This window comes from Argiope bruennichi, chromosome X1, assembly GCF_947563725.1.
Source record: "Argiope bruennichi chromosome X1, qqArgBrue1.1, whole genome shotgun sequence".
Lineage (NCBI taxonomy): Eukaryota > Metazoa > Arthropoda > Arachnida > Araneae > Araneidae > Argiope > Argiope bruennichi.
In genome coordinates this window covers 85,142,898-85,168,518 of record NC_079162.1, presented here as the reverse complement: position 1 = coordinate 85,168,518, position 25,621 = coordinate 85,142,898, and the positions used below count along the sequence as shown (strand labels likewise).

General features: G+C 28.1%; 1 protein-coding gene and 1 long non-coding RNA gene across 2 annotated transcripts in view; both read right to left on the bottom strand.

Moving 5' to 3' along the window:
* The window catches only part of LOC129958351 (uncharacterized), a 72,118-nt gene that overhangs the window by 35,224 nt on the left and 11,273 nt on the right, over positions 1–25,621 (bottom strand). The window lies entirely within an intron of this gene.
* On the bottom strand, positions 1,921–7,165 carry LOC129958350 (cholinesterase-like). Its single transcript, XM_056070778.1, has 2 exons — positions 5,104–7,165; positions 1,921–3,573 (listed from the first exon to the last, which is right to left on the bottom strand). Exons 1-2 carry the CDS (start codon positions 6,567–6,569, stop codon positions 3,219–3,221), a joined length of 1,821 nt encoding a protein of 606 aa, XP_055926753.1. The 5' UTR covers positions 6,570–7,165; the 3' UTR covers positions 1,921–3,218.

The window sequence follows — 25,621 nt, the reverse complement described above, 5'->3', positions numbered from 1 at the left end:
TCCCCTTATAAAGAGACATAAAATGATCAAAAATTATTTCCCAAAGACTTTTTACTCCTTCTCCTGACTTTAAATTAAATAAAGGTGGATACAGTATCAGATCATTTAATAATCTTTAAAAAAAGGAAATTGGTGCATTTTACTATTAATTTCTAAAAACAGACTAAAAATTTTTATTCCTTTCAGTTAAAGTATTAAACAACTAAACTGAAATCGTTATTCTGTATAATTTGTGTTTAGAAATATCACGATTGTCCCTTTTTTCTAGTTGTGATTGGGAATTTTCGTCGTGTACTATTCCGATGAAACACCATGAGTATGTGAATGAAATGTTGCCGTAAGTAACTGGGTTATGTTCTGAGAGTTTAGGAATAGTTTAGGGTAGAATTTTTCCATGCTGCTGATGTAACGTACCTTCACCTTTAATGTTCGTAAACCGTGGGAAAAATGATCATTCAACTAATCCTGGGGAGTTTCATTGTAATGCTTTCATTCATTCACTACTTCATTGTTCTCATTTGTGGTACTTTTATCATACCTAAAAGTACTATATAGATAAGGAACTTAAAAGTGAATATAGATAAGGAAATCCAATTATATTTATCTGTTCCATTATAAGAAACCTGTTAGAAATAATGTATATTGCCAGATGCACTCAAGTTGTATATTTACTAATTGTAAGTTTAGAATATTTAATAATATTTAAAACTATAAATAGCATTAAAAATAGTGCTTTTTATTAAAAGTTGAGAATTGGCTCTTTTAATTTTATAGCTATGTGAAATGTTTGCATGATGTCGAAAGCAACTTTGAAAGCTTAGCTACTAATTCCAAATTCTTTAATTGATAAACTTTTCATTAAGATATTTTCCCATATAAATCACTAATTCTATAATAATTCCAAGATTAACTTTTTAGTTTCATCTGCAAAAATTTGGAAAAAAAGTAACTTTTTTTTTTTTTGCAGAAATTTGATGCGACTGGCATCTAATTTTACTCCAAGTACATTTAATTTATAATATAAAAATTATTTGCTGTTCCTGGAACAGAATTATTTATGATATGTAACCAAAAAGAATAATGTTGTTTCTTTAGTGCCTAAAATAAAATGCTAATGAATTGAGTAAATAAACTCTCAGATTTGTGAAGTACTAATAATTCTAGAATTTATCAGATGCTAATGAATTGAATATGTAAATTTTGAAACCTATCAAATATATTAATGAATTGGGTAAATAAATTATGGAATATTTTAAATTTTCTATTACATTTGAAGATGCATTTCATTTTAAAAACGAGGTGAAATGATAAAAAATTTCATATTACTTACAAATGTTTTATATTGAAACGAAAGTGATTCCAATAAAATGTTAGAACGCATTTTAACTTGTAATCGAAAGATTTCACGCATCGATTACCTCTGATTTCAGATTTTAGTTTAAGGCTTTTAAATTCTCTGATTCCATAATTAAATCAAACGAGAAACTCGATTTTATAATCAAGTATAGAAACTGATGTACTAGTGATTTGAAAATTAGAGAAGTTTTAAAGCGTGAAAATATTTATTTTACTTTCAGTTGCAAAATCTATAAGATCTGATCTGAAGCATCAGTTTAAATCTATAAGAATCTACGTTTTAACTATTGCATATAATAGCTTATAAATTATTATTTGTGTAAAACCTATAGTAAAGCTCTTGAATTACATAGATTGATAACTATCTAAGTTAGGAAAATTTATCTGAATTTTTTTTTAATAATACTTTTATATTTCACAAAATTTTGAACTGGGATAAAGTGCACAAACATTTAACTCAAATTCATGAAAACTCCTTAAAAAAGTTTTGAACAGCTTGCTAGTACCCACAAAAGTACTTTTAAAATTGATAGAGAAACAGTAAGACAAACGAATACACAAAACTAAAAAAAGCCCCTTTTTATTATGCATATTGTAAAAAGAGATTAGACAGTGTAACACAAAATATGAATGAAGTGAAATAACAAAATTAGTTTCAAATGAGGTACAGATTTGATCTTTAAAAAAATGTGTTAGCAAACTGCATTACTAAAATGAGTAATGTGAAACTACATTGACACATACATGCATTGACAAAAATGCTATGAAAATGATTATGGATACATAAATCACTTAGTTTCAGTTAGAATGGTACATTAATAGTAAATAAAAAGATACAAAGACGCCACACAAGGTAGATGCGGCTTACATTCAGAATTGATACGAAAAAACAAAAACAAAAAAAGATTTGCACAACCTCAACCAAACACAATTTACACAAATTTTAGTTAGATAAATCATGTTTAGAAACCAAGCCAACAAATAAAAATAATAAAAAAAATGTTTAAAAAATCATTAATTTGTATTAAAAAAATAGGGAGGAAAAATTTAATCAATTATCAAAATTTTTTCGACAGAAAACTTTAAAACATCAATTGAGAATAAGGATTTTAAACTGTAAGTGATCATGTATATAATTAGTGATGTACAAGTGATATTGATTGTGATTGATATTGATAGTGATTTTAGTATCGATGCTATTTGGCTACTTCAGTGATCGACTAGTGGTTTTTTTCTTTGAGTTTTCACAAGATTGGGCGACAAGAAACGGAAAAATTACACAGTGTTAGTAAAAAAAGATCAATATTTCATGAAAAAAAGACATAATTACCAATATATAAGTGATGAATTGTCAAAAAAAAAAAAGATATATTTTATTTCTTAATTTAAATGGACTATTTTATAAGTATTTTAAAAAGGAAAATATTTTTTTTAATTGATTTCTTTCCAAATGTTAAGTACATTTTAGATTTAAATTAAGCATTAATTCATAGACATTTTTGAAATATAACTTTTCATAACTTTTTACTGGTTATTATTTTTGGAATTATAGCAGCTCAATGAAACAGGAATTTAAAAAAGCAAATTCCGAATAGTAAGATAAAATTTAGTTTGCTTTTTTTCCCAAGAAATATATCTTAAAAACTGCATGAATATTATTGCACTATATTATTATTATAGTGGAAAACATTCAATTTTAAATAAAAAATAATCAATGAATATTGAATTGATATAGAATATGGATGTAAAATGATGGAATCAAACACTATTACAGAGTGACGGCAGTTAATAGTTCCAGTCCATATCTTTGAGTATTATTATGAACACATTCAAGGTTTTCATCAGAAGCGTCTTGTCCTTCTTTAGAGTCTGCGGAAGGGAGCCAGTTTCTTCATTTTGATTAAAATGATCAAGCTTACAGCAAGGATCACTGCAGGAGCCACTACAAGACAAAGAAAAATTACCTCGCTGCTGGGGAGGACGACATTCTTCGTTTCCGAATTCTGATGGGTAGAAAGACCAGCAGTTGTAGGAGGCATTTCACAAACGCCATTGATTACTGGTGGAATGACAGATGTCCAGAACTCTGCAGCTTTTTCGTGTTGAGTTTTGTGAACGATTTGGGATGCTTCACCTTCTACGACGAAGTCGAGAACCAGACGGTCTTCTGCTGTGTATTGAGGCCATACAGGGTATGATTTTAAAGGATTGGGATTTCTGTAAGAAATAAAACATTTCATTGAGGTAACTGATTAGAATAAGGAAATAAACATGTGAATTCGTAATTTGAAGTCACAGTTGAACCAACTAAATTTTTTACTGATGATGTTATGGTATCTTCGGAATGATATTTGCTGTCATCCTATACTACAGATGAATAAGGATGAAAGCAAAGTATGGGGAATCAATGCTTTGTGAACAAGTAATTTTATTATACATATAAAGTAAAAAAATGTTTCTGGGTCAGTAATGCATTTAAAAATTCAAAAAAGTACACTTAAAAGGTTTAAGACAGACAAAGATTCGAATCTTGAACCAAACAAATTATGAATAAGCTTACTGTGGGATAAATAATACAATCCATCATATCTTCAAATTTATTTTCATTTTAATTAATCGACGTCTAAATAATTAAATAATTAAAGGACATTAAAGAATTAAAGGTCATTATTCTTTGCAGTGACTAGCGATAATTATCAACCTTTTTAATTAAAGTGTATTAAATTGGAAAAGGAACTTACGAGGAAAAATATAAAAGCAATAGGATTTTCATTATAGAATAACAGCAAGTACATTCTGACTTAAAATAAGGCTCATAAGTAGCATCTACTCATATTATGAAATCTAAAATCATTTCAAATATTTAGCAACTTCAATTATTTAATTTAACTTATATTTTTTAGGGGACACATGCTTAATAAGATAATTGCTATCAGTAATCTTTAAAAATGTTACATTAATTAAAATTAATATTCCAACGAAGGACAAAAGTCGATTTTATTGATTAAATGTCACTGCCATTACAACTACGGTAAGAGTTAAATACTATATTTGGGATTTGAAGTGGTTACTGGTTTTCATATTGCACATATCTAATTTGTTAAAAATGACAGATTAATACTGAAAATTTCATTAAAATTGTCATATTTAAACGGAACATAAATTTGCCTTATGTATTTACCTGATAAGATATATTTCTATAGGATATATAATTTATTATTTAAAGTAACACATGAGTCAAAGATGGATGTATAGCAGTTTCTTAATTTAAGTATAGAATTGGAATAAATTATGAAGACTATAAAAATTCTTTTAACTTTCATATAAAAGTTATATTATAATAATTTTAAAATAAGAACTTGTCAAATGATTTCCTTAAGTAAAGCACCTTACTTTTAATATTTTTAACAAAAGTGTAAAAAATTGCATCATTTTGTAACTAGCAAGCATCTTATTTCTTATCACTCTACTCAAAGAAGACAAAACATATGGTTCCCATTTTTGGCTAAAAGAAATCGCACCATAAATTTATGTAGATTTTCAAACACTTATTATTCTTTCCTTTAAAGTAGCATTATTGTATTAGAAATATTTCCCGATATTTTAAATATTTACTATTGACTACATTATTTGCGAGTAATAATATTTTATTTTTTAAATATTTGAATATTTTGTTACTTTCTAAATTTCTTCTAGGAAATAGTGAAAAAGAATGTGATAATAATTACAGATAAAATTGTCACTTACCCAGTTTTTGCGAAGTTGACGAGCCCCGAAACTATTCTTTCAGTCAGTTTCACCTCTCCTTCAGGCAAATCATCAACCTTGAAAGTGAGAGCAAGAGCGAACAGCACGTCGTCTCCATGAGCGGATGTAACAAACGATGGCTGGGAACTAAAAGAAGCTTTGTGATTGAAGTTGTACACATATAAAGTCTTTTTATGTTTTGCTAACTCATTGCTGAAAGTTTCAGCCCTGGAATATATGAAGAGGTCTCCACAAAAACGGAGAAGGCTCTGCTGCTGATTTGTTTCATAATTCTTATAAAAGAAATCGACAATTCTGTTTGCTGCACTGCTATGAACTTTGAAAAAATCACTCATATAGAAATCTACCAGACTTGAAAAATCTGATGATGAAAGAGTTCCATTTAGAAATTTATCGTAATATTCGGAGCCCATGGCTTTTAATGCCGTGGTACAGAGAGTACCCTCATTCTCATTTAAACCCACCATTACTGGTAGGGGCGCATATCGGCTGTTTCTCACAGCATGAATTATATTTCCGTAGATTAATTCGTAATCAACAGTAGGCCTAAATCTTGATTTGAGCCCCATTGCAGCTTTTAAAATTACCTCTGCAGATTTCTCTTTCAGACATGATATAATTTCTGTTAGTTCTGGAAAGTAACAGTCAACCGCTCTTGCTACCTCAAAAGTTAAATTTAAAGGTGTGCTGTTATAGGCCCAATCTCCGTCAGGGAAACCGCTTTGGAGAATAACTGTCTGAAATAAATTTTCTTCTAAGCTTAAAGGGGAAAACGTGTGGATAGCCGCACTCATTGAACCGGTAAAACGGCCAAAAAGGGTAACGTTTTGTGGATTGCCTCCGAAGTTAGCGATATTTCTTTTAACCCATTTCAGTGCCATGCGTTGGTCAAAGAGTCCGTTATTTGCTGGAGCATCATCAGAAAGAGTTGTTAGAAACCCAAAGGCAGATAATCTATAGTTAACTGTCACGACAATTGCCTGCCCCTTAACTGCCAAAAAGCTCCCATCGTATTGATGAGGATCAGCAAAATCAAACCCTTCACCTGGTAGCCATACCATTACAGGCAAAGAAGCATTTAAATTAGTACGGTTTGGTACATAAATATTAAGAAATAAACAATCCTCACTAAATTGTGCTGCATTAGGATTGAGCAGAGGACTAATAACAGACGCAACATGTTGGGGTTGCATGCAACTAGGGCCAAAGTCAGTTACATTTCGTTCGATTTCAGGGGAATCCAAAGGCTGAGGTTTCTTGAAACGCAAATTCTCTATTGGTGGTTGCGCATAGGGAATGCCTAAGAAAAGTCTAAGTTTTTTGCCTAAAACTTCAGACTCTCTCCCAACCAAAATTCCTGATGATGTTTTAACCTTAAACGGTTTATCAGGAACTCCATAAACACTGGATGCCACCAAGCTGAGAATTAAAAAGAACGAAATCATGACTTACGCTAGTGGACCAAAGAATCTTAAAGAAAGCTACAGCAGTGCAAGCAAACTTGGGTCGAAAGGAGTCCAGTCTTTGGAGGTCTGGCAATTTGAATCAGCAATCGGCTGAATGAATATCCCGTGTGGGTTCTATCCCTTTTTATCAGCTAACTCACCATGGAGAATACCGCGTGTTGCCACTGACCTGATAACTTGCCAATCCAGTAAAGAAACAACTTTCCCTCCTAACCTTCCTACCCACTCACTTCCAACACATGAAAGTAGTATGATTCCCCCGTTAGCTTTCCTCCCTTTTTCAACTTAGTTACACATCCAATGATAGCTTTGTTACCAGTTTTCGGTTACAACCAATAACAGAACTGGAATCATCGATAAAATGGAAAGAATGTAAACCAATCGCTCACGTCACAAGCATCATGTCTTTTTGAAAATGGGAAGCATGCACCAGTTATTTTGGTTTATCTCTGATTTGGCGAAAATAAAATTTTAGTTTCTCTCTTAGAATTTAAGTCGAAAGCTTCTCCATATCTAAATATCAATTTATTTCAGTGTTTATTGATGCTTTACGTTGTATTGTCTTATAATTTTTGCTATATATAGTAAATATTTTTGCGCACAAGATTTAAAAATATCTAAATGTTTTATTTTTACTAGATCATGAAAAGTTTTTAATTAATAAATGGTACAAAATGTGTTAAGAATCATTCAATGATGTTCAATATATGCATTAAGTAAATTTTTATTTCCTTTTCTAGTCAGATTGAAAACATAGAAATAAGCATAAAACAGAATGTTACTTTATAATAACCGATTGAATATAAAAATAAGCATAATTTTACAAAATGGTATGACGTTAAAATTCTAAAGCACTCCCAAGTTAGGGTTGCTTAAAAGGAAATACAGACTGCATGTTTGCGCTCTTCTCCAATAAACATTTAATTACAAAATAATGTATACTAGAAATATAATTAACTTATAAAAAATCCTTTATGACAAATTTTACGAAACCATAAAAATGTTTAAAAAAAAGCAGAGAAAAAAATAATTTTTATTTTCAACAAATGCGATAAAAAAAAGCATGTTACCGAAGAATACTAATTATTTCTTACTAAACAAAATTTACTAAGCAGGTGCGTTACTTTAAAACGACGACTCAAAAAAAGTGTCGCAACAATTATTTTTTCTAATTTAGAAGTTTATTATTTTTTTTAAACACTTAAAACTGTTATTTCAAATAAATTATTTTATGATTTTTACTTAAAAAAAGTAATGAAAATTCTGATTGAAGCAGTTTGGATTTAATTCACAATTTATTTAAATGATGCACAAATGAATGAAGAAAAGTGGAAACTACAAATGACAAAAGTTCAAGGAAACTCCTAAAGCACAAAGATTTGTGATGCTTGATTGTGTATTATTAAATATAACAAAATTATAAATGAAAATTTCGTTCCTTTTTAGCAATAAAATTAATTTTTCATTATTTTAATATCCCGTTTTTCCAAATTTTGCAAAGAAATATTTAAAACTTTGAAGCCAGAAAACACTTAAAACCATTATTTGCTTTTTGTAGATAAACTTATCATAAAAAAATGTTAAAAAAAAACTTTTGTTAATATGGGATAGATTAATTTCACTCATCTTGTAAGTAAATGTTTTGTTTTTGACATATTTATTTCAGATGGATTTCTTTTCTTATGAAGAACAGTGGTAAAATAAAATTATTGTTTTTTAATCCGCTTACTTGTAATAATTTATAACTAGCATACAGTTGCTACATTCATTATATATTCGGCATTCTTATGCTCTAAACTAATAAATTTTTCACTTAAAAGGCGTATTTTTATTCTGTAATTATCCGAAATTTTATCTAGCCCTAAAAATAGAGAAATTCATAAGCATATAATGAGATTTTATCGGGGTTTTTTATATGCTTTAAAGTCCCTTTATGTAGTAGATTTTTACTATTTTGTTCGTTTTATTATATCACTTCCCCATTTTAAACTACTTCAGACCGCTTTGAAATGGGCAGTATAGTTTTGAATTGTGATTAAACGATGAGAATGAAACATGGGAAAGCAATCTCGCTCTGAACTTCAATGCCACACCACACATTAGACTTCCAAACAAGAATGGATTCATCGCTGAAACTGGCTAAATTTCGAAGTCGAAACTTATAGCTACTCTCTTATTTGAATTACAATTTTTTTTTTATTTAACTCTATCAAAGGATGTATGCCCAATATTCGAAATTGAGAAAATTGATATGCACTCTATTGTATATTGAAGTGTTTATTCAATCATGTTCGATCTCTTATTTGCTTACATTGGTTAATTTTTTAAAAAAATTCATTGGAATGAAAACCAATATTGAAAATTTATGAATAATTTTTTTAGTGCTCCTTTAAAATATTAGGTAAGAAGATTTCATTCCAGTACTATTTATATGTCCCAATTTTCAGCTCAAATTTTACAGATAACATTTTTTTTTTGCATGCCTTGTTTCTATAAATTAAATGAGGTTAATCGCTTTGTTTCTGAAAAACAAATCCTTAGATTTACAGTATCATCGTATATTAAATTCGTATTATAAGAATTTCAGAAATCAAAATGTAGCAAGTTAGATTATAAGTTTTGGGGTAATTTTTTTAGAAGAAGCAAATTCTGACAAGAAATCTACGACAAAAAAAATCCTTGGCGCCTAAAAAAACCCAAAATTTTCCTCGCCATCACGAAAATTGGACTGGTAACCTATAACAGAACTTGTTTGTGTTTACTGTTTTATTTTTTACTTCTCACTCCGCCTCCTTCGTAAATCGATCTATTATTTTTTTATGCTACTACTACAGCGCCACCTGAACGACGAACCTAGAACTATTCATTTACGGAGGAATATTCGCAGGATGATCTTGAATGTTCCATGAATAACGAAGCGACTTTTCGAATACTTAAGACGAAATGAATTGAGGTGATTGTTTGAAAGTTTATTTCAGAAATTTTTATAATAAAATATACACAAGTTTTTCGATTGATCCAGCTGTAAACGAGAAAAAAACGAAAAAAAAAACTTTAATTCGTAGTCAAAATTAAATTTTTAATTCCAAAAAAAAATCGTAAATAAATACACAAAATTAAACAAAGAAACAACTTTTTTGACAGATTGAAGAAAAATATTTAATTCACTAAAAATATTTGACACGCAATTTACGAGATCGTCAAATTTAATTTAATACAGCTGAACAAATTCGAAAAATATTCATTAACAAGGGACCTGAATTTCAGTTTAAGCCACATCAAAACAAAAACAAACATGGAAGTGCAAACTATATGCAGATATAATAAAACTTCTAATAAGTAAGATGGGGGCCTTTAATCCTTTATTTTAACGTAGAAGTACCGTTTAAATACGGGTAATATCTTCATAATATGACTATTTTTTCTGACGATATTCAAAAGAACACGTGGAACGTAACTTAAATAGCAAGTAATTAATTTAAGCTAAAGGTAGGAATTAAAATATTTAATTATTAATTAAATTAGTTAAAATATTTCAATTAATTAAAAAAATTCTTTTTTGTCCCTCGGATTATTCTGCAAATAAAAACTTAACGATAGATGCAAAAATAAAGTTTAAAAATTTATGGTAAAGTAATTCGTTAATAAAGGGTTGAATTGCAGCTTCATTCTTCTTCTTAGTGATTAAACAGAAAATTACATTCTTTAGAAGTTTTTGAATTTTTTTTTTTTTTGCTACTTATGTAACTAGGGAAGCTACATCCCTAGTCGTGTAAGGAAGAAAACAGGAAAAGAAGGGCATATGAGAGCATTTAGAGCTTAAAAAAGATTTTCGATTTGAGGAAACAAAAAAACAAAAAAAAAAAATCCAAAATTTAGTTGATCCAGAATTTATTTTATTTACATCAGACTGCAGTTTAACGCTCGAAAGTTGAAATTACAGAAATCAAACTCTAAGGAAATTTAGTTTCTTTTTCTACCCACGGAAGAAAAATAATATTGCACAATTTCTATTAAAAAGCTTTTTACTGCAGAAATTTCTTTAGTTTTGGTCGACCTATTTTATCCCAGTTAAAAGATTTTGTGATAGGAAATATGATAGTATATGAATTCCATCTTTATATGACTAAAAGACATACCACAAAATTATTTTACATAACATTATTTACAACAAACACGAATTTTTAATATCATCACAAAAAATCGATTAATAGTTGTCTAACAAACATTATCTTTCAGTTAATGACTCCTAGTTTAATAAATACAAATAATTATTTTTCTTCTGTTTTAGGAATATACTTCCCAAAATATGTCGTGTGGTGAAAGGCACAACTGGGTAAATAAAATTTCGAGACAAACACGGAAGATATTTTTTGGATTAATAACAATTAATGTGATTATTTGAGTGCCTTTCCTTTTAAGAACCATAGCTTAGTTATTAATGATTAAAAGCAATGCTTCTAAAGAAACTTAAAGATGTGGTGAACATCTATATAACAGAGCTCAATCAGAGAATTCGAGACAAAGGCGGAAGACATTTTTTGGATTAATAACAGATAATGTGATTATTTGAGTGCCTTTCCTTTTTAGAACTATAGCTTGGTTATTAATGATTAAAAGCAATGCTGCTAAAGAAACTAAATGATGTGGTGACAACTATATAACAGAGCTCAATCAGAGAAGTGTATTGTCTTTTGATGAAAAAATTTATCGTCTACGGATTGTCTACGGAAGTTCGATACCAATAGGATGTTCTGGATATTTTTAGATTTTTAGTCGTAATTATCAAACCAAGATATTTATAATTTAGATGAAATTAATTATAAAATTTCAAAATGCTTTAGCTGTTTAAACCAGCTGGTGTGGTCTCTCCGAAACTTTCTTCCGCACTCTTTAATAACGGTGTTTTATCTCTCATCCGCCATCATTCAGATTGTGGACCTTGGGCAAAGCCTGAATGCCCACAATCCTCAAATTTAGATTTTCAGAATTTCACACATAAGAGTTGTATGCATCGTAGTATAGTAAATTAAACCGGTTCTTATGTATTAATTTCATGGCATTGGCAACTTTTTGGCATGAAGCTAGTGTTTTTACTGAATCTAGCATGTGATTTTTTGGTGAATTTTTTTGGGCGATTAATCGCTGATATGCGAAATGTTATGTTAACTAGAAAATCGATTATGTATTTTCGACATTTTTTTTCAAATCTATTGAAATCAAAATTTTACATCAAGCTACATTTACAATTCACATATCCCATTTCAACAATATGAATCATTTCGCTTTTATTGCTACTGTGTTTACATGAATGCGAAAGAACAAACCGACAGACGGTCAATCCCTTCATGGAATTGATTCCAAATTCAATACAGTTTTACAGTTTCAATGCTTAACCTGTATACAAAATCGTATTTATCTAGCTCTTTAATTTTTCTAGTTATTGTGTTCATTGTTTTTAGTTCTGTCGGCCTGTCTGATAGAATTATTTTCAATTGATTTCATACAAAATTTGAAAGATGTCTATAAATTTGGTGTTAAGTCTAAATACCAACTTTCATCCGTTTAGCTCAAAGTGGTATTTAGTTATTGTGTTCACAGACGGACAGACAAGAATAGGGAGACGTACTTCTGAAAATGTTTTTCAGATTGAGAGAGCTCTGGAACATAGAGATTATTCAAAATCTTAAATTCGAATTATTTTTACCATTACTATACTTTCTCTTTGTAGACTTCATATACGAGAAAGTGAAAAGGAAGAAAAATGCTGAATTCGATTTTTTTTATGCGGAATCCGACTACATATTTATTAGTTTATGTCGCAATATTTGTTTTCGTTTAGTTTGTTGTTGTATGTGTTTGTGTCCCTTCATTCCATCAGGTATCAACAATTCTTTTGATTACGATAAATTTTCTTTATCTTTTAAAGAATTAACAACGATTATTAAAAAGTAGCGGATTTTATCAGGTTCTTTCTTTCTTTTTTCTTCTTTAAATCGTTTTTTAAGTTTTGAGGATGATCTGCAGTTCATGTATTTTCTAAATAATGCATATAAAAGTGGTTAAATGTTTAAAATCACATTTCAAGAAAAAACAAAAATCTTGGGTTAAAGTTATACTTTATACTGCGAGTAGAAAAAAATTCCATGAATGATAGCAAGTTTTCCACATAACGCAGTGAAATACATTGTACAAACTGACTTCAATAGTTTAATAATCATTCATCTTATTTTTATAAGTTGAATAATTGTAGAATGCCTTATGATTTTTAGAAAGCCAAAATGAAGATATCCAACAATTATTTTCTTAGAATTTCTTGACAAGAACCTACACTTTCCTTATTAATAGCTATTTTAGCATTTAACATAAATTGAAATTTGTTCGTGGATTTACGAGTTCTCGTTTATTAAGTATTCATGAACTTTTTAGATTTAATATTAAACGAAACCGTGAAAAACATTTTTTTCAACCTTATCACATGAAGAGTATGAGGCATTTATATTGCCTCGACATCTTCAGAGGGATTTGTTCGCTTTTTGATATTGCTTATTTATATTTATTGAATATACTAATAAAATATTCATTTTCGAAACATTTACTTATATTTTTATATGAAAAAGGAGGAAAATTATGTCTATTTTACTCGTCAGATTGTTCTTTAAAAATGCTTTAGAATACTGAAGACTTAATCAATGATAGTTTATTCTGTTAAACAAAGAAATTGAAGGCACTTTTAAACTGTTATGACTTTTATATTCATTGAATTAAATAATTTTTCTTTTGTTTCTATATTTGATGGAAATTCTAGTTTCATAGCCTCTTTAGAGCTACTAAGAAAACCAAAAAACTAAACTAAACTGCTAAAGAAACTATACTTAAACATGTATAGAAGTGCTTTTTATCTTAAATTTGAAATATGTCTAGAATTCTTCTTCACGATTTTCTAAGTTATTTAACCTTAACTTTTACTGATACAAACAAATCATCCGGGAATCTAAAATGAGACATGAAACACAATTATATAAACAAGAGACAAAAAAAAACAAAACAAAAAACAATTTAAATTTTAAGATTTATTTCCATTATCTACTTTTGCTTATTCTCAAAAATTCTTTAGAATTCAGAAAATATAATAAAAATTTCACCGTGTCTCTTCTTTAGACTTAATTTTCTTAAATTTAAGGTTTACTTTTTATATTGCAATAATCAATTCATTAAAATTCAATTATTCCTTTGAAATTGTTTTGTGACACGAGACAGTAAATCGTTATTTTCGTATTACTTAAAGTTTTAATTGTATTTCTCTTTTGAGAAGAGGAAAACCAGCTGAATCCAAACAACTCTTAAAAACACAATTCGTCACTTCTGAAGTTCGTGTTCCTTCCAAATCAACTGTTTCACTAAGATGCTTCATGATTATGGAAATCATTTTCTGGAAATGTTGCTTTCCAGCGAACGTTATTTGTAGGCAGAGAATCTGCATAAATATTACGATGCGCTAATCAAACCTAAGGAATATTCAGCGATACTTCAATTGCATTGAAGTAGCATTACTAATGGTTTTTCTTACTATATATGCTTTACGAATGAACGGTAGCAACTATTAAGAGTATTTTGATATCTCTTTTAATTATTTAAATATAAACTGAGAAAAACAATGATTATCTTAAGGTTGAAGAAAGATGCCTCATACATATGGAAATCATTTTCTGGAAATGTTGCTTTCCAGTCAGCGTTGTTGGTAGGCAGAGAATCTGCATAATCTGCATATGTGCACGATTCCGACTAAATTCATAACGTTAGTTTGTTGTTGAATAACAACTTTGAGAAGTATTGTCTTTGCTGTCTTTTTATAAAATAAAGACACCTTAAGAGTATTCAAATAAATGTTTTAAATATATAAACCATGAAAAAAAAAGGAGAGCTCTTTTGTCTGAGAATGTAGGATATAAGCGTTTAGAAGTAGTATTTTAAAACTAAATTATGAAAAAAATATTTTATTTCAAATACCCGAGTTCACGCATATTGAAAGTATCAGAGTTTGTTTATAATATATTGATCAAATTTAGTATGGAGAACTAAATAATAGTACAAATAGCAAGAGAAGAATTTTTACATAAGCTATTATTATTAGATACATTAAATTGAATCAAAACACATGATTTCAGAGATCGTAAAATGAATGCCATATAACATTTATCTTCATGTTGTATTAAGCGGAAGGATATGTCATGTTATTTTTAGCAAATGTTAGGTGCTTGTTGAATTCCAAACTTAAAATAACATAGCTCACATGCACTGAAACCACCGCAAATTTTTATACAATTGTTACGTAATTTACAGTTTATATTAAAAAAAGTTATTATTTAATCATAATTTCAAATGAATATATTTTATTAATTCACGATTTCTTTTTTGTTGCACCCAAGATGAATAAAAGGTTTCATGGACATAGTTATCGTTGCCTAAGTTATGCATACAATGTATTCAGTACTTTTCGTTTTTTAAAAGTAATAAGTATATTTTATCTAAATTATCTTTATAAAGTACATTATTTATATAAAATTTAAGCGTGGATATTTTCCTATTAAGATTGAGAACAAATGATTTATAACAAGGTGTTCTAATTAACAAATCAATAATATATATTACAGTATGAAACGGACACAACGTAGTATATTAGCTGCTAGAATAGAAGGGTCATATTGGAAACTTGGATATTTCATTGTTTTCTAAAGCTTCATTTTCGTATATTTCTATTTTTTTTATAACTAATTTTTATTCGAATTTTTTTTCGTGTTTCTTGGTAATATTTTACTTTTGATCTGATGCTTATGTGGAAGATTAGTACCACAATGCACGTTCAATCTACATTTACGTTGCTCCATTTAACCTTTCAATGATTGATTGTTTTCATCCATTACTTAGCCAGGCCCCTTGTAAATCCCAAATTACTTTTTATTTATAAAGTTATAATTATATAAAATAATTTAATCTTGTAAAAGAATAAGTTGAACCCGTGAATAGAAATTGCAGAAAACTTGGGTAATATATAAATTCCCAATATGTGCAAATCACGGGATAAGCAACTAGAGAGTTTGACAATCAAGAGTAGTTTAAAAAGTTTTACGAAATATAACTAGATATTACATAACAAATTCAAAGAAAAATACAAAGTAAATCATTTCATATATAATCCATAGCATTTAAAAAATAAATATAACATGAAATCGGATATATGAAAATGCTTAGAACTATACAATTTAAACATATAAAATACAATAAAATGAAGAACAACAAAATATAAAAAATACCATAGTAAAAAAAGTGTCACATATCATGATATGTACAAAGAAATAAATCAATAAATATATAAAAATAATTAAAAACTGAAAAGCATTGTACAAAGTTATAATAATGTACTGAGAAATAACCGATATAGTAAAACATGTGCAATCAATAATGAAATACATGTTATCAACAATACAATTAACAATGAATGATAAGCATAACAAACATGCGCGAACATCTAAAAATAATGGACACCAAATTTTTTATTAAAACGTAATCAGATAACTTTTTCCTGGAAAAAGCATCTTACAGTATTTTAAAAATATATTGCTCAAATTTTTGTTGATTATGCAACGAAGAAGCTTCTTCTTTTCATTTCTCTTGAAAAAATTACCATCACATCAGAATTTTTTTACAGTATATTTGAATTTCCGAATTGTTTTTCTATGATTTCAACATTTTATTTACATGAGATGTCGAAATCAGAAATGAAAAATATTTGATACAGAATTTAATTCAGTTAAATAATTATTTAATAAATCTTTAAATTGTTGGTTAATGATTTTGAAATATTAGAAATTTCATGAGTTGTTTAAGGTATTGTAAATAAGTTTGTGATATTAGTAGAAAATAATTTTAATTTTTAGCAGAATCCATTAATTTTAACCGTTAATAACAACTAAAAATATACAGTTTTTTCAAAATAATGAATCATGACACTAAATGCATTTTGAAATGAGAATATACCATGGGTTTTTAGTAGATTCAGCAAAAAACAAAAAAAAAAGCAGAAGTAATTGAAATGAAATGGGAAAAATTAGGCATTTTTCTTATTTCTTTCCCACATATGGGACATATGAAAATTATAGAGATGAGACATAAGCTAGTTAAAATCATTTAGCACATCGTTAAAATATTTATCAAAAATAAATTTAATGAATTCTAAACCTTCTAGTTCTAATTCTCTATTTGACTGGTCGTGTTAAATGTATTTTTAATTATAAATTTTATTACACTAGTAAATTCATAAGTTAAAATAAATACTATGAAGATAATTTTTAAAAAACAGTTTTAATGGTCTTGAAATAACAATATTTGAATCATAACTTATAGTACGAAAATTCACTTTCCTCGGAATATTACTTTTTCACGTCGATAACTTTTTCTCAGAAACTTTTGTGGAAAAGTTAAATGAAATGAAATGAAAAAAATGAATGAAATGTACAATATAGCACATAATGTAGTATGATTGAATAAACCAATAATAGATTAGTGCTATGGATTTAATGTGAAAAAGTAAATACCGAGAACAATATAGGGATATAATTCGTTTTCTAAAAAAGAAACTATTTGATAAAATGAAAGTCACCGAAAGTTTTGATAAGTCATCGATAAAGAAACTAGATTTTATTTTCAGTAGAGGAATTGCTTTCTCAATTAGATGAGAATGAAATCTCTGATAACGTGATTTGTAATAATAAAGATGAGTGTATGTGTGTGGGTACTCTGCAAACCTGACCATTTGACTTAGAAATACCAAACTTGACACATATATACTTTGGAGGATGGAAAGTGCATCTTGGAGTATTTTTTTGAAATTATAATTAGAATTTTAATTAATTAAAAAGTAATTGAAATTTAGATGAATTTTAGCGATAACTTCCGAAAATATAACTGCACAAAAATAATAAATAAAATTAATAAAACCATTTCAAAATTTTTAAAAATTACCTTTTTAATGGTACCAATTTAGTAATCGTCCAAATTTTTCCTGAATTTTGCCAATTTAAAAAATATAATATATTTTCTCCCTAATTTTTAACAAAACATTACACTGTTGCCCTGAAATCTAAGCTGTTTGCATTGTTTCATCAAATATTTAATCACGTGATTTTTTTTCCATTGGTAAAAGCTAAAGAAGAAGGATTCTCTTTAATATCTGTGTAACTTACAAGACAAATAAAAAAATATCGCGAAATTAGAAGATAGATGAATCAGATATTTATGTTTTTAATAGCGCTATGATGTTATGAGACTGTTTCTGTCAGAAACCTTCATGTACAATAAGTAAAACTTATTGTGTACAGGAAAATTAAAATACCATGACATCAATGTAAGACAATATGGTAGAATCATGAACCTGAAGATATATCTAAACGATTTATTTTAAATCAAATATAACCAATATTCAGGGCGAAACCATTTCGTCGTTTGAGGAGCTCAGTTTTTAATACTTTGACTTGAAGAGAAGATTTTTTTTCAAGAATTCATTGCTCTGAAGATATAAATTTTGCTGTACATTGGAAAGCTGTAATGTTAAATAACGGATAAAATGTCCCTGAAATTAAATTGAAACCAAATGCAAATCACCAGGTAGTAGTTCAGTAAGAGCTAAATATAAAACTAGTTCAATAGGAGGAGTTTGAAACTAAATGTAGTCATTATTAGGAGTTCAGTAGGAGTTAAACTGCTAACATGAAAGAAATGTTCATACACAATGAGAGTTGACTGGAAAATAATTTTTTAGAGAAATTCATTAAGATATGGACAGATAAAAGTTAAATTTTTCTATAGAAGTTTGTTTAGTACCAGACCAGCATGTATATCTGAACAGAGTTTCATAAATAATTCATCAATAGTGTCACGTTAGAATTTTGTAGTTAGTTAGAATTTTGAAATCCTGAAAAGTTTGATATATCGTACTTTAGTGAAACTGTTATCAGCAAATGTAATTACAAATAAAAAAACTATTAGCAAATGTTATCACAAATATAAAAAATGCAAGGTTATTTTTAACCTAAAATGGGATTTCTCCCATCATATTGATGGCACTAATGAAATTTCACTCTCTAACGTAAAACTAATGACTTTTTCTAACGAGGAAAACATTTAAAAAGTTATATTTCAGTACTGTCCTCTCAAATTCTAAATATTGCAGTCCTCTTTGCAATATCCTCATGTGCGATAAAAAAGTTTCAAAGTTTTAAAAATACACTTTTATTAATGTATTCAGATTCATTTGATTCAGATTTTTAAATTTGATTATTTTCAATTTTTATTCTTGAGATCTATTATTTCTCATCTTTGTTACCAGCTGCGCAGTGGGAATGGAAGCAAAATTCAATTATATTAAATGATAAAATGAAAATTAAATACTGAAAATATTAAGATAATATATTGTCATCAAGAATACTAAAAGTGAAACATTTCCAAGCACTAGCAAAACAGAAAGTAAACGAAAATTTTGATTTCAAAATTCTGTATTTACAAACAGGAAACATAATAAATTCAATAAAAGTGTTTAATAAAATCAATCTTCAAGAGCAAGCATAAACTAAATTTGGCTTTTTTTATACTACAAAACCAATTTTTTTTTTTTGAAAGAATATATTTTCTTCTTACCCCTCTATTTTCCTGGTTTAATATTCTTAAAATATAATTATTGCATGCTATTTAATTATAAAGTTATGAATCATATGATCAATTATGCTGAAAAACTAAACTGTATTCATATTGCTACACTGAGTTTTCATGTATAGAAACCTGTTTCAAAATATCTTTATTAAATGCAGTTACATTACTTTTTTTTATTTCTATAAATTTCATAGTTTTTAAAAAAATTCTCAATATTAATATTCTAATATACATTTAATTATACACTGATACAAAATCTTTAACATACAATATTTTTAAGAGTAAATATTTTTAACTTCTAATTACACCATTTGATGGATATTTATTTTGTATGATAGATCACTGTAAATGATGTTTCTATAAAAAAGATGCATCCACAAGAAATAATAAAGAATATAATCTAAATTTTGAATATTACAGCTAAATTTATTAAATAACAATATAAACTAAATTTTTTATTTCCTTTATCAAATGCTTCGTTTATATATTTTATTTTCATATAAATATCTAATTCCTAAACTGAATGAAATAAAAAATGTTTATAGCTGATATAACTATACGGCTGATATAAAACATTTATGCCTTATAAAATTTTTTTTAGAGGTATAGAGTATAAAAAAAATTCAAGTACCCCAGTTTTAAGACGATTAGCTATAGTTCTTAATAAGGGTTGGTATCGAAGGAAAATCATAATGCAATAAAGAAAAAATATCCTTTAAAAAAAAGAAAAACAAAACAACTTTTCGGGGGGTGGGGACTAGTGAATAAAAAAAATTCAAGCACTCCAATTTTACGACTATGAATATTAACCATAGTTCTTAATAAGGGTTGGTATCGAAAGAAAATCAAAATCATCATGCAATAAAGAGCAAATATCCTTTAAAAAAAAGGAAAAATAAAACAGATTTTTTTGGAGGTAAGGACTAGTGAATGAGCTCAAAAACATCCAGAAAAATTATAACATGATTATTTATGTATTGTGAAAGAATCGAGGGAAAAACATAAGAATGTGTATAGATAAAAAAATAAAGAATAAAAAACACAAGGATATGTATAGATAAAAAGATAAAGAATAAAAAACACAAGGATATGTATAGATAAAAATATAAGCAACATGAAGATATTTATGTATAAAATGATAAACAATAAATAAATGTTATTTCTGATACATGCGTATTTATCAGTATCTAAGCTTTCGTGAACATTGCTTATTCAGTCTCAGAGACAGAAGTTTTTCCACTCTGAACTGATCCAAAAGTAGAATCCAAAATCATATCAAATTTACTGATTCAAATGTTTAGATTATCATGAAAACATGCTGCTCTTAGCCTAAATGTAAAATTGATTCAATTTAAGTGATATATAAGTAGTTATGGTATGGATTTCGAGAGGTTATTGGAATACAGTCTAGATATATTATTGACACTTTAGAAGCATAATTTAATTAGCTAATAATAAAATGTTTTAAAAATACACTTAATACTATATAAATACGTTTTAATAGTAAATTTGCATGTTATGAGTACTATTTATTCATTTATGATGAGCAAATTTATTATATTTTATTACATTTATTTAAATAAATAAAATAATTTAATAATAAATAAAAAGATAATTTCCACATACAGAGATGCCCAGATTCATTTTACATGATACGTCAGTGAAAAGAATCGTGTTCTATCATATTTAAACATTATCCTTTAAATGAATTTATATTTTACTTTTTCGATTTATTGCTAGAGACAGGATATCACGAGCTCGGTTGCTTTAAATCTATTTTTTTTTTACAATGTTTAATTATTTCATTGTTTACGATTTTTTAAAAATATTTTCTGATTGTTTATTTGGTTTTTAGATTTTGAGTAATACCTTTCGTCTCTCAATCCATTTAGCTTCCACGGCTTCAGTTCAGAAGGTATTAGTTATCAAAGGATATGGTGTATCTAAACAAACTAGCCGCCTTACAACAGTTGAAGGACAACACTTCGGGTGAAATCAGACCTATCGTTGGAATACACTACCTTCAGTCACGGCGAAAGTGAACCAGTAGGAAAATAATAAACAGCCCTAAGGAAAACTGGTAACAATTTCGACATTTGCCCCGATTCCAATCATTGGCGGAGCATAATCAACAATGTTTTTGTGCCATAAAACCTCAAACATACACTCCGATTCATTTAATGCAAAACAGTCCAGAGTTTACTGTTTTGTAAATTACATTATTATCATTATGTTTTTCGCTATAACTTTTAATGGGTCGGCTTTACATTATGAAAACTCTGTTTTAACAATCAATTTCCATTACAGGGAGAATTTTCATTGTCCTACAATTTTAAACTGAATAACTTTTCAATCGATGCAGATAAGATTGCAAAATTTTCTTGACTCAAAAAGGAATTTAACCGATAGTGTTATCGAAGTCAGAATCTTCAGGTAGGTCCGTAGTTGAGGTTTTTGGGCGCAAAATCCAAATTTGACCATACTGCGCCAAGTCAGAACCTTCAGATGTAACATAATAGTGCAAGCAAGGCAAGAAGTTGTCAGATACAGTTTCGTATGTTTCTTTTTTTATGCTTGTAAACAAATCAGTTAAGGTATTTTTGAAATTAATAAGGCATTTTGATATTTTCTTGTGAATCAAATCATTTATATGACTCAAAAGACAGAAATCCTACGGATTAATACTTTGTGAAAATTGTAATCTATGTAATGCATTATGATAATGATTTGGGTGCTTATAGCTAATAACTCGCCTTTAAAATTTATTGTTGATGGTTTAAGTAGATTTTGAATATTAAAGACCTTTTCCATAGAAATTGCAGTTCATTTTTATCTCATGAATACTAATTTTAAGGAATAAAAATACGAGTTTCTTTCAAATAGGATAGTTTCGAGGACTCTTTGAAAAATAGTGGACGTGACGTTAGATTTCCTTTTATGCCCTCGCTCATTTCACGTATTCTTCACGACATCTAGTGAGAGTATAAGAAACTATTTTCATTGCTGTACATAGGTTAATGCTCTTCTTATATAAAACTGAAAACAGTTTAAAAGAGTATTTGGGATTTATTTGATTCTCGTATAATCAAAACTGTTTCCAATTTAATTCGGTACAGAGCAATTATCTAAAGACAATTTAGCAGATGTCCCGGATTAACTGACATAACCCTGGATTTTCACTCTTTTTTTCCTCATGACATTTTCTTTTAATTTATAACTAGTAGTTCATCATAAAAGATAAGAAAAAAATCTTAATTAAATTTCATTTTTCAAAAAAAAATTACATTTGAAAAAAATCTGCTTCAAAAATTTCAGCACTCATAGAATATGATTACCTTGCTCTGATACCAGAAATAAAAAATTCTTTGTTCCTTTAATCGTAGTTATTAATATTAAAAAATATTTTATGGTTTGGAAAATATCATTTGAAGCACACGTGTGCTGGTTAAAAATGAAAAGCGGTTAAAAAAATTTCAAATTAGTCAGCCCTTGCGTTTCAAAGAATCGTTTGCATTAGGAAATGATTTTTCCCTAAGATAAATCACATGAAACAACGTTCTAGTCAGTTCCAATTTTTAACATTTTGTCCGAATTTGTAAAATAACCTTAGTTGCCCTTGTTTAAATTTATAAAAAGAGAGTTCACATTGGTAAAATTAAAAAAATAATTAGTAACCAATGAAAATCCAACAATTATTACGAATATGGCGTTATACATTTAAATTGGGCAAAATGTATTACCGCAAAGAAGATAAATGTGATCAGTTTGCAATAGTGACGTATGATGGCTTTGATAATATATCAGCATATGATAAAATGCAAGGATTATACATGTCCATCGGCTACTCTGTTTGTTATATCTACTTGAAAATTAACTCTTAGGAATTCTTCTCAACGATTTTTCTTGAAAATAGAAATTTTCAACTAATTTTAATAAATGATCCAAGTTCCATATCATAATTTCTTTGAATTTATTAATCTCTGATATACGAAGTTTCACACTGCATTAGAGTCAATTAGACATACCTAATTAACTTGGACAGCCCAATTTTTCAACTATTGTCCAGAAATGATTCTTTTCTCACATATGAAGCATACAGGATTGAAATTCGCAAAATCTAGTTATTTTACTAATAGTTGGGGATAGAATTTTCTGCAACATTAACAAGATTCTATCGATTCTATCTAGTGCATCAATGTCATTCCTCAATTGCTTTATCCAAAGATCTTTAAATCATGATCCAAAATAGAATAGGAAGAATAGATAATAGCAACGCATGCACTTGTTATATTTTCTCTGATTTTGAACTAAACCATCAAAACTCACTAACGTTAGTCTCATTTAATTCCAAAAAGTAACCAACTTTTAGGGCAACAAAACATTTTTTCATATTTAAAAGGGCTCCGAATTGGGAAAATTTAAGTAATATAAAATTAGCTTATCAAGAATATTCAGCATTCATTCGAAAAAAAGTGTAAAATATCCTAAACGAATTTTTTTTTTTTAAATTTCTAATCAAGGAATATTTTTTTTACCGTTTTCAGATATTTTAGTAACGCTACGCTAAGTATATATGTTACGTCGCTCACATTAAACTTTGAAACAGGGACTTTACTATAATTTTCACCTAAATCAAATATTTTAGTACAGTTGAACTTATCATATACTGAATATACATAATTCAATCCCTATTTTGGAACAGAGACCTTATATGCATATATTTTACTTAGAATTTTTAGCTCTTCTAAGTCTCACACACATGTAGGCCCATCCATGATTATCTTGAAACATTGACCTTATATTTATTGACTAGATGCGCTCCCCGAACAAAATTCTTTCACAACATGGACTGTGTGAAAGTCTCTTGAAAAAAGTAGAAACAACAACTAGAAAAAAAAGAACAATTTACGTCAAAGCACGCAACTCTTCTAAGTAACCTTGGGCAACGACCCTTGGTTCCTTGGGATCGTTGCACCGAGGGGCCCTTTTAGGGAGCTAGCTCTCCAATCAAGGCAAAGTTTTTCACTAAGACCTGCCTACTCTGTGGGATGTTCACGAACCTATTTATCTTTGTCTTGCATCCTGTCAAAAAAGGCTCTTAAAATTCCACAGGTGAAAGTATTTAATTGCAGACTTCTATGACAGATTTATGGTTAGTTTCATTTCATAAACTGAAAGTGTTTTTCAAATTTTTGCAGAATTCCAGTTTAATTAGATAAAAACTGGAATTTTATACGCTATTTTTCTACGAAAATGGTTATTTATTAAATCTCCAAAGAGTAATCTGATATGCCAATACTTTAATATCACTCTTAAGTATTCTCATTATAAATGTAGATGAGATTTCAAGATGGTTATCTCTTTTAAATAAACTGGTTAAAGATTTTTGAATGAATGATGAAATTAGCATATACATAAATAATTTATGTATTAATTATGTAAAATACATAGAAAACTGTGAAAAATGAAATTGTTTAAAGTATACCTAGTGTGTATCAATGTATTTGCTATACGCTTTATATTATTATAATCCTTTTTTTAATAAAAGAAGATAATAAAGCTAGTAAAAAGGTTGACTCACTTCACACAATAGGTAGATAATCTGCAATCTTTAGAAAGTGTCACATGCAGAGCATTTCATGCTATCAGACTTTGGTCCGCGAACGAGGTAAGGCAGTATATAATACATATTCACATATTCATGGAACGCATTTATATATACATGACACTAAAAGATTTGAATAAATATCTGTTTTAGTAACTGGAATTGAAATCATATTTAATTAGAATTAAGGTCAAGAAAATTGCTGAACGGTGAGAATGAATGATCAATCCTTGAATTTGACTTTTAGTTTCATGGTAGTGCCTCCTTGGTTAATTTAGTTGCAACCAAGGTTTTAGTGTTTTGGGAGAAATTATGTTCCTGATATTTTTACTGAGTTTTATTGCCTCGTCTTACTGCAATATGTTTCTAGGGAGAACTGATTTTCTCTCTCATTTGCTCTACTAGAGTCAGCTTTGTAGCCAATTGAGAAAATTCAACTTACTGATATCATTGATACAGCTTTCTTTAAATTCCGACATTAAAAAAATACTTCTATAACCTAAATAAAACGATTTTTTCATATGAAGTATTTTCAAATATTGAACATTTAATGCTGACTTTGTGTGAGACAGCCAAATACAGCAACAATAATATTATAAGTATAGAAACGTAAATAAGTAATAATTGTGCAGAAAATATATGTAGAAAAGGGATGTTTTTGTTCTGATTCTTTAAATGTATAGAAAGGAAATATCTTTAAGATTTAGTTTAAAGCGCCATC

Coding starts and splice junctions, on each gene's coding strand:
- LOC129958350 (XM_056070778.1), bottom strand. CDS start 6,569: ATGATTTCGTTCTTTTTAATTCTCAGCTTGGTGGCATCCAGTGTTTAT. Junction 3,574..5,103: donor GTCAACTTCGCAAAAACTGG/GTAAGTGACAAT, acceptor TATTTCTTACAG/AAATCCCAATCCTTTAAAAT.